This window comes from Cyprinodon variegatus, unplaced genomic scaffold (genome assembly GCF_000732505.1).
Source record: "Cyprinodon variegatus isolate N-32 unplaced genomic scaffold, C_variegatus-1.0 Scaffold269, whole genome shotgun sequence".
Taxonomy (NCBI): Eukaryota; Metazoa; Chordata; class Actinopteri; order Cyprinodontiformes; family Cyprinodontidae; genus Cyprinodon; species Cyprinodon variegatus.
In genome coordinates, this window is record NW_015150722.1 from 920,152 (window position 1) to 930,003 (window position 9,852).

At 39.8% G+C, this 9,852-nt stretch overlaps 1 protein-coding gene across 1 annotated transcript in view; it reads right to left on the bottom strand.

Annotated features, from left to right (window-relative positions):
* Nucleotides 1-3,084: 3,084 nt before the first annotated feature.
* LOC107089871 (zona pellucida-like domain-containing protein 1) overlaps nucleotides 3,085-9,852 on the bottom strand; it is a 27,423-nt gene continuing 20,655 nt past the window's right edge. Inside the window, exons 7-8 of the mRNA XM_015382892.1 lie at nucleotides 5,303-5,332; nucleotides 3,085-3,485 (exon numbers count right to left, since the gene is read on the bottom strand). Of these exons, the coding sequence (XP_015238378.1) occupies nucleotides 3,301-3,485; nucleotides 5,303-5,332 (215 nt within the window). The 3' untranslated portion in view covers nucleotides 3,085-3,300. The remainder of the gene's footprint in view (nucleotides 3,486-5,302; nucleotides 5,333-9,852) is intronic.

A 9,852-nucleotide genomic window follows, 5' to 3' on the forward strand; every position in this document is an offset into this window, starting at 1 on the left:
ACACACACTCACACACACACACTCACACACACACACACACACACACACACACACACACACACACACACACACACACACACACACACACATATATATATATATATATTGGTGGTCGAAATGGGTATTAGGCTAGAATTCTAAATCTGAATGCCATAAAGTGAGTTACTTGAAATGACAGCAAGATGCTCGAATAAGCACAGACAAGGGATAAATAAATCGATCAAATTTGGTTAGGATTGTTATAAAACTAACAAAAAAAGTCCTGTGAAGACAATCATTTGAAAAATCAGAGTGACAGACTTTTAAGAAGAGCCAGGTAATGTGTACCACCAAACGAGTAGTAATTTAAGGAATCTATTCTAAAACTCAAAGCTCTTTTGGACACATGCCTGATTTTTGAGAAATATTTTTAGTACGGCAATTTTCTTTTCATCAGTGCAACATTTGATTCAAAAAAGGCAACTTTCTGGGGGGTTTAGATGATGGCTCCAATTCCCTTTTGTGTAGGTGCTGGTCACATAGAGATGTTTGCCAAATTTCATGATCTTTGGAAAAGCATGGCTAGGGGCTGATTGATTTTAGTGCCCTTTATTTTCACATGGTCAACGATTACCTAAGAACAGAAAGTTTTGAAAAATCAGAGTGACTGAATTTAAATAAGGGCTTTGCTGTGGTAACTAACTTGTTGCAGGTCATGAAAGGAACATATTTTGAAACTTTCATCTCTTTTAGATAAAAGGCAGATTTTTTTTTTTTTTACAAATGTTTCAAATTGGGTCAGTCCTTTTACAACAGGGTAAAATGTAATTAAAAATGGCCGACTTCCTGTGGGGTTTGACTATGGTCCCAAGAACATTTTGGTAGGTGCTGTTGAGATACAAACGTGTATTTTCATAATTATTGGACTAAATATGGCTTATAGGTTTATGGTTTGAATTTCGTTATTTCTAGGAGGCGATGTTAAGAGATTAAGCCCTGCCCCAAAAATATTGTTCTGGATTCCGGTGTGGGGTTGGATTGGGATAATTTGTTGTGCTTTTGGTGCAGGTCAAAATATTAATGTACAAATGAGAGCCAAACGTATTGTCATGGCAAAATGCCTCCGTTCGCCATGCCACCACGCCAACACTCTTTAATGAAAACTATCTGTGTGTTGATCGATATTAAGACAAGATGTTTCTGTCTGCTGACAAGTTTTAATTTGATACGGTCATGTAGGACAGAGAGAGACTGTTCCATCCAAAAAAGTGACTTCCTGTTCTGAGGGGGAGTTGCTTCAATGATGCTTAGTTTTACTTGTAAAAGTTGTTGCTTTTCAAAAATCGTGGCAAGTTTGCCGAATTCGAGACCTGACCACACCCCTTCAGCATGCTCAAAAACTCACAAAAAATGATAACTTTGAATCTCACATGCCTTATCTGCATACACACTAAGTTTGAAGCCAATGGGTCAAAATCCCTAGGAGCAGTTTGTTAAAGTTCGACTTCAAAAAAATTGACTAAATGTCAAAAATCGACATTTGACTCAAAATGGCCGACTTCCTGTAGGTTTTAGAGCCTAGAACCAAAATAAATTTTTTCATGATTTTGGGAGAGCTACCTAACTGATTTCATTTCTATGCGATTTATGGTTTTCCCTATCTCACTTTAGGGGGAGCTGTTGAGGCGCTTGGCCACGCCCATATCTGAATCCATTAAAATACTTAAAGGAAAAGTCCGATCATATTCAGAATTCAAACTTCTGAAAGTCCTTTAAATCTGAAATGATTCCATTATGTTCAATAAATAACAGGTGTTTTTAATTCACAGTAATTTTCATCTGAATGTGCTGGAGGCATCCATCAGACATGGGCAATGTGGAGTCAACAAGTCATTGTTGACTCCACAGCCACTGAAGCAGGTGCACAGGTTAATTCACGGTGAAGATTGGACTTACCTGGTTAATTGGCTGGGTAGATTAAATACATGACATGGAGATGACTTGTTGACTCCACATTGCCGATGTCTGGCATCCATGTTTGTCAAAGAACACTACTGCCACCTACTGGTTAGTGACATCACGGTGCGGTATCGGCTGTTGATCAAGTCCCAGTGCTGTATCTGGTGTTTGTCACAACGCGCTATTATCCAAGTCATCTTGAAAACATTCTTCTTCCAAATGTTGGCTACATATTACGGGTTTTTTCTCTGGCCAGAAGTTCGATGGCAAATCCTCCCTCTTCAAGTTGGCGATCCAACGACCAACCCGTCCGTGGAGGATCAGGAATCAGAAAGGTGGAATAGCTAATTATTTTCCCCCCTTTACCCGATGTATTCCAACATCCAGCTGCCATGCACGTGGGCATTGTCAGTTTCACTATAGCTCTGGTGAATTTCAATGGTGAAGTCCTCTGGAAATCTTCAATAATTGTTGTTGATTGCAGATGTGTTTAGTAGTTCCCATTGATTTAGCTTGTAAAGCGGGGAGAATGGCGCTAGGCTTACCGCACCGTGACCTCACTGCTGGAAGATGGCAGGAGGGAGGGGTTACTATATTTGGGCAAAAATGGCCGTTGTGATCACAATGTAAATTATTGTTTTTATTTTTTTAACTGATTAATGTTAAATTTATTAAATCACCACGAGTGTATTAGTTTTAGGTATAGATAATGATAGATTGATTATTCCTTGCTGACCGGACTTTTCCTTTAAATTCCATTAGGGGGTTAATTTACTCTACAGTTTTGTGAGTTTTTGAATGTTTTAAGGCCTCCAAAAAGGCAATTCATTTGTCGGGATAAAAATGATAATAAACAGAACAATTACAATAGGCTTTTGAAGCGCTTCTGCTGCTCGGGCCTATCATTACTCCAAGTGTTGCTTTAGGATTCACAGGTTTGGGACCTTTTAATTTAGCCAATATTGCTGAAAATGCATATTTTGTTTCCTTTTGCTGTACATTTTCCCTGACTTTACAGTTTCTTATTCATTTTATTTCTGATTTTATATTTTATGATTGTCAGTCTGAATTCTTCCTTGTTGTCTGTCACTGGTGCTGGGACACTGAAAAATCAGTAAAGATATCTTTATTCGATAAGTTTCCAGGAGGTCGGTGTTTATTACATTTTAGTATCTCCAATACATCAAATAATCTGAACATCTGTTGTATAATATACTGTTATATACAAACTTGAACATGTCTAAAAAAATGCATAACTTTTTTTTCTTTAGCAACATTTCTGCCACTCTTTGAACAACTACATACAAAAGCATCTTGTCTCCAGTTGCTCAGGGTTTGGAGATGAGCCTGTGGTTAGTTGAGTTAATGCGCTCCGTTGAACGCTGCATTTCGGACACCAGACAAACTTGTGACAAGAGTATTCCTGCCTTTCAGGAGCACAAGGAAGAAGAGGGAAATGCAGATGCTTATAACACCCAGAACGACCACTCCTGAGATGAGTATGCTGGTCACTGTGTTCATTTGAATTTCTGGAGCATTCAGAAGGGCTGCAGCAGAAGAAACAAAATAAACTCGATTATATTTTTAATAAACATTTCCTCTACTTGATCATTCTAACACAGCAGTATTGTAAAGCTTCAAAACTCTGGAAATCACTTTTCCAGCGGGACTACATGTAATATGTGTTTTCTGAAGACTTATGGGTTTTAGATAAAACTGGTTTCTTTTTTCAGATTAAAAGCACTTTTTGAAGGAAGCAGCCTTTCAGCAGGAATAAAAACATAGTTTAATCAATGTTTTTCACTGGCTAGATGTTATATTTCACATTAAAAGTTGTGTTTTCATTAGGCGCAGATGCCAAAATCTCCATAATTACCTCAGAAAAACAAAATGTGTGATGTGTTTGGGATTATAGTTCACACAAAAAACAAAACAAAACAAAACGTATGTCACTTAATATAATTGTGTGTATGTATATTTTACTTATTCATATATATATATTTATATTATTTATATATATTGATATGTATATATAGCAGGAAATAAAGGCTGATATTCATCATTGAAGATTCTCAAGGCATCACTGGAAAAACGACCTAGAAATAAGTAAAAATTTCTTAGATTAAGTGCATTTACCCTTAATTTGAGTAGGTAAATGAGATAGTTTGCCAATTGAATGAGTATTTTTACTCTTAAAATAAGACATTTAGATAATATGCCCTTGAAATAGGACAATGCAATTGTGTTTACTTATTTTTTACGTAAATTGTCTTGTTCTATTGGCAAAATGTCTCTTTTACCTCCTCAAATCAAGAAGAAATGCACTTATTTTAAGAAAAAATGGCTTATCTAGATTTCGTTGTTTTTTTTCCAGTGATCAAACTAAAAAAAGTTCAATTTAGGCAAATGGAGGTGAAGTTTTCCAGAAGTCATTTCCCCTCTCATCTAAGAGGCTCCTTCTGTTCTGTCCTTCAGTGGCTGTGGAGCACTGAGGTGGAACAATGAATTACACCTATAGAGCCATGCACAAACTGTAAGAATGTTTGCCCCTTTTTGGGCTGATTTTCCAGTCGTGCGATCATTTTTTTATCAGCCCAACTTCCAGCCTGATGGTGCGTGGTGTAGTATACAGGGGGTAAAGAGGGGCGATCAGCCTCTAAAGACCACCCCCCCATCAGGAATGGTAAGGTCGGGAGAAAATCGAACATGTTTTAAATTCAGTCAGCCATCTTAAGGTGGTCGTGGGCAAATTGCTCAGTGGGCAAACAAGGATTCGTCTTCTTTTTCCTCTCAGATGAAAACCCAGAAGCATGGCGGGGGTGCAATGAGTGAAATGGAGTTCTTTCTGTAAAACTGACAGACCGTAGTAGCCACGTGTGCTCCGCCATGTCTTTGTCCAAATACCTCGTTTTCTTTTCTTTTTAGGGCTTTCAGCACAACATTGCACAGATTGCAAAGGCAGCGCGTTTCACTCTAGTGAGCTTCATATTCCTCTGCTACTGGTTTGACGAGTCCGAGTAGCGCCATCTCACTGCAGAGCTGAGTCCCACAGGGTTTTTAGACGTACAGTTTGAGCAGGTAGATCACATCAGAGCATTCGGTCGCAGAGTATAAGAACATACATCGTGAGCAGTTAACCGTCAAACCCTGTGATTTCATCGTACGATTGAAAATATCACACAGTGTATGCCCGCCATAGTGTAGGCCAGTCCAGTGGGAGGGATCAAAGTCACCTTTTGTTTCCCCCAATACTTTGTCAAGTTGCCTAAAGCAAACTTTTTGAGGCTAATATTCAGAACTCTGATCCCATCTATTGATCTTAAACCCAGATTGTGTGTGTGTGTGTGTGTATAGGAGCGCTTACCCAGTTGAGAATTATTAGTTGGCGTTTCATCTGTGAAAAGACAAATAAAATGTAATCAATTCCCAGCATTAGGGTTACACTAAAAGAGTCAAAGCAACTTAATTGTTAAAAAATAAATTTGAGTATGCATTTAGCAGTTTTTCAAGGTAGGCCTAAATATTAGATGGAGGTGAGATCCTTCCATGTTTCATGTAGTAAGATAAAAAAAGATTATAAATTCAACAAATAATTAATTATTAAGTTAGTTAAGCCCAAAATTGATTAAGGGCCTAAAACATGAGACTGAAAGCACTAATCTCATTCCTCTTCCCTTTTTCTTAGAGAAAACCTATTTAAATGTGATTTACTGATTAAAAATAAATTAAAATAGGATCATAGCGAAGAAAGTTATTTTCTGTTTGTAATAAAATTAAGAAAGTAATAAATTTATGAAATAAAATTCCCTTTATTCTTCTATAATCTGAATAAAGTTGATGATTTCATTAAACTTTCCCTTCAGCTTATGATTAAGAAAAAAGCAGTTAAACAAAAAATGTAAGGCTGAATTTAAGGCTGTTTAAAGAAAAACGGAGGCTGACAACAAGTGATGTTTTGCAATAGGGGGACGTTTGTAAAGCAACTATTGATATAACTGACAGAGCTGCCTGATCATATTTAGTTCATTTCTATTAAAACATTCTTTATTAATTGAAAAGGGGAATTTTTCCATCACAATCCATAATTCTTCACTCTATGAAGAATCCTTCATTGTGAAATCATCTCTAGAGGATCTAATGGAGTTCCTAGAACCACTTTATCCGCTGGTTGAGCTTTTATAGGTCTGATGCTGTTACCCCAGCAGAATATGGAGGAACAGATCAGACTCTCCACAGCAGAATCCTAGAGCATATGTAGCATCATGCTGCAAAGCTTCTTTAGGTAACCAATTCTGCTCATTTAGACGTTGGTGTTAAATCTAGTCGGTCCATCATAGTCTTGATTTAGTCCAAAAATAGTTGTAGAAAATTGGGCTGTTTTATCTGATTTTGTCCCACTTTAATCCAATAATATATGTTGATAAGAAGCAGTTTTCAACGTCTTTTCAATGATTTGAAAATAAAAGCTTTTTTAGCTTTCCTCTTTTCAACCCAATGTAGACATTATTTGGATGTAAATCATGTCGTCTTTTCATGTCATCCAAGTCATGTCTTTTCAACCAATTTTTGCTCAGTGTCTCCAGTCCAGTATGTATACTCCTCCACTTCTTCTCCCATGATGTCATAACAGCTGTTATTTTATTTTATTGTTTTATTGACATGCAGGATCAGATGATTGTTTTCACACCATGCCACAAAGCGCTTCACCAGCTCTCTGTCCTCAGCTTCTGCTCCATCTTTGATGCTCCCAATGACTGCAGAGTCATCCCAGTATTTCTGCAGATAACAGGACTCTGTCTGGTCCTGGAAGTCAGAGGTGAACGGAGGAAAAAGGAATAGAGAGAGTACCGTTCCCTGTGGTGCTCCTGTCCTGCTAAATATGTGCTGAGCCTTCAGTCTAACACACTGCGGTCTGTTAGTCAGCTAGTATTTGATCCAGGTGATTGTTGATGCCTCCACCTGAGTCTGCTGGAGTTTCTCACAAATTAAGTCATGTTGAATCCAGCTAGTCGTTATGCTTGTAGAAAAGTGGGCGAATCTGGGGCTGAGAGTCACGCATCCTAAAGTCCCGTCTCCTGTGCTGTGATTAGTGTGGCCAAATCTGGCTGGAGTCAAAGGCAGTTTACCAGACTAAATTGAATAATAATGGAACTTTATTGATCTCACATTGGTGAAATTTAGCTCTGCATTTAACTCATCCCCTTGGGGAGCAGTAGGCTGCCATTGTGCGGCACCCAGGGAGCAGTGTGGGGTTGAGGGTCTTGCTCAGGGACCCAGAGTGCAGGTTGTGAGGATCGAACCGGGTGGGATCATCAACTCAATTTCCATGATGATAAGCAAACAGCAGGGGGTCCTGATAGCTGCTGGTTTGTTTGCTAAGATGAACCAACAGAAGTCTCTCCAGGACCTTCATGGTGTTGGACATCAGGGTAATCTACAGTCACTGAGGACTGATGGCCGAGTCTTCTTTGGTCCTGGGACAAGGCAGGAGGTCTGCCACATCAATGGAACCAGTGATGTTCATGAACACTTAATATGTTAATTTCTTCTAGTGAAACGATTCGTTTTTAAGTAATGAACATGGAATGAGAGCGATATTTACTCTGAGAATAATGAGTGACACACACAGCTGAATGTTGAAGTTCAGAAAATAACACTTTTCATTGGAAAACGTCAGGTTTTACAACCTGACAGACCAGCATTTCTACTGCAGGTACAAGTCTGCTCCAGTCAGACCGGTCTGCTGGTGTTTCTGATGCCAGTTTAGCAGAGCGCTTGGCAGAGTTTGATCAACTAACAGAGGAAGACTGGGACAGAAAAAAGTCACTGTTTTTTCATTACACTGTCCCAAATACAGAGCACCAGAATGAATCTCTGCATTTAACCCATCCCCTTGGGGAGCAGTGGGATGCCATTGTGCGGCGCCCGGGGAGCAGTGTGGGATTAAGGGTCTTTGCCCAGGGACCCAGAGTGGCAGTCCTTGCGAGTGGGGCTTGAGCTCAGAACCTCAGGATTCCTAGTGCAATGCCCTGACCACTAGGCCGCCACTCTCCAAAGCCGGCATGAGCATTACGGGTCTTGCCCAAGGATCCAAACTGGTGGCTCATTCCCCCCTAGCTGGGATACAAACCCAGGCTTCCTGTTTGCAGGACAGGTGACTGACCACTTGAGTTAGTCCGTCGCATAGTTTTGTGCAAACTGTGACTTAACAAACTAGTCTGTACATGAGCCACGCCCACTTCCAATTTAAAGTGAGACATGGAGTTAAAGCATCCGAGGTATCTGTGGAAATATCTGCTACTGAATGAGGAACGGAAGAAAAACTTTTATCCAGATCTTTTCAGCAGAACCTGAATGTTTCTGTATGTTTCTGAAGTTCTGTCTAATTTGGTTAAATAAAGACTTCATATTATGGCCACACTTTTAAAAGGGGGAAATAAAAGGTTCTATTGTGGAGGATTGTGGCTTCATTTACCAAATGAACTTGAACTAGTTCATTTATAGGTTTGTGAACTGAGTCAGTGTGATCTATGAACGTAATCTAGTTCATTTTCATCTGTGTGAACTTTAGTTCTTTTTATTTATGAATTGGCTCAAAACTGATTGGAAGTGTGTCCTGCAGTCAAATGAACATCTCGCCCTCGTTTGTCCCAAAGCTTCTCTGTTATGCCTTTAAATGCATCACCTCCCACCGCTACCACCCCCCTCTCTGCTTTTATGAGTTTGTTCCCATTCAGATCAGAAGAGGCTACCTTTGCTTTTCACCTCTCTGTCTCTAGAAGCTATGATATGTAAACATAGCAAACAACACAAGTTGAATTTTTACAGTGTGGAGCAGCTTATTAACATCTCTAGGGCTAAAATAATACTTCAACTACATCCACGAGTACTAGCTGAGATGCAAGGGAGGCAAAGGGAATGCAGAGCAGGAGCAAGGAGAAGAGTGAGGAGTAGGAAACTTAAACCATCTCTTCCATCATTCATCATGGACAAGGTCAGATCATTATGAAATAAGTTAGAAGAACTACGAGCCAGAGATGGGGACGAGTTTGAGACTCGAGTACTTAAGTTGCATAATTAATGACTTCCAAATTGATTTAGACTTGCGATTTCAGAATTGTGAGCAACCTTTAGTTTTTTACTACTTTGACTGTAGAGGCAGAATAACAGCTGTCAGGCAGTCACGTACTAAAGGGTTGTGTATCCTCCTGCAGCAGTGTGGCAGTATCTGCATCATACCTTGCCGCAGGTATGATGCAGATATTTTTGATTTATGCCCAGTTTTGAAGCGTGATCTGCATTGTTATTCCTCGTCACGACGCAAGAGGGACACAAGCTAGCAAGGATTGTGGGTGTCCGTGTGTCGGTTTGATAAGCTTGTTCGTCATCTACATCCCCTCATCCAACGCCAGACGACACACAGTGAGTTTTCCCAAAAGACTGTCCGTGGTGCTGCATGTTTCGGCTTCGGGTGCAAATAAACAGACCGTCGCACAGAGCTACAAACTAGCATCCTGCTTCGAGTCTGGGATAGTGTCCGAGGTGTGCCAGGCGTTATGGACGGCACTACAGACAGAGTTCCTGCCATTAGGTACCAAACAGGAAATACGCACAGTGTAGACCAGGTTTAACGCTACGTGACGCAGCTTCTGTAGGAAAAAAATACATGACGCCAGGTCCACCTCATCTAATTTCATCTGCCACCTGAAAAACCCGGACAGGTTAGTCCCTGTGTAATAGGTTAGCTTTTTTGTACTTTAAATCACTGGAATGGCTGCAGCCAACATGTGTTCAGAGCGTTTTGAGCGTGTTTTTTCCTCTCTCCCACTGCTCTTCTATTCCTGCCTATCATTGGATCAGAGAAATAAATTATTGGGGTCGCTATTCACTGACATACATAGCAGCTAAGTGGTT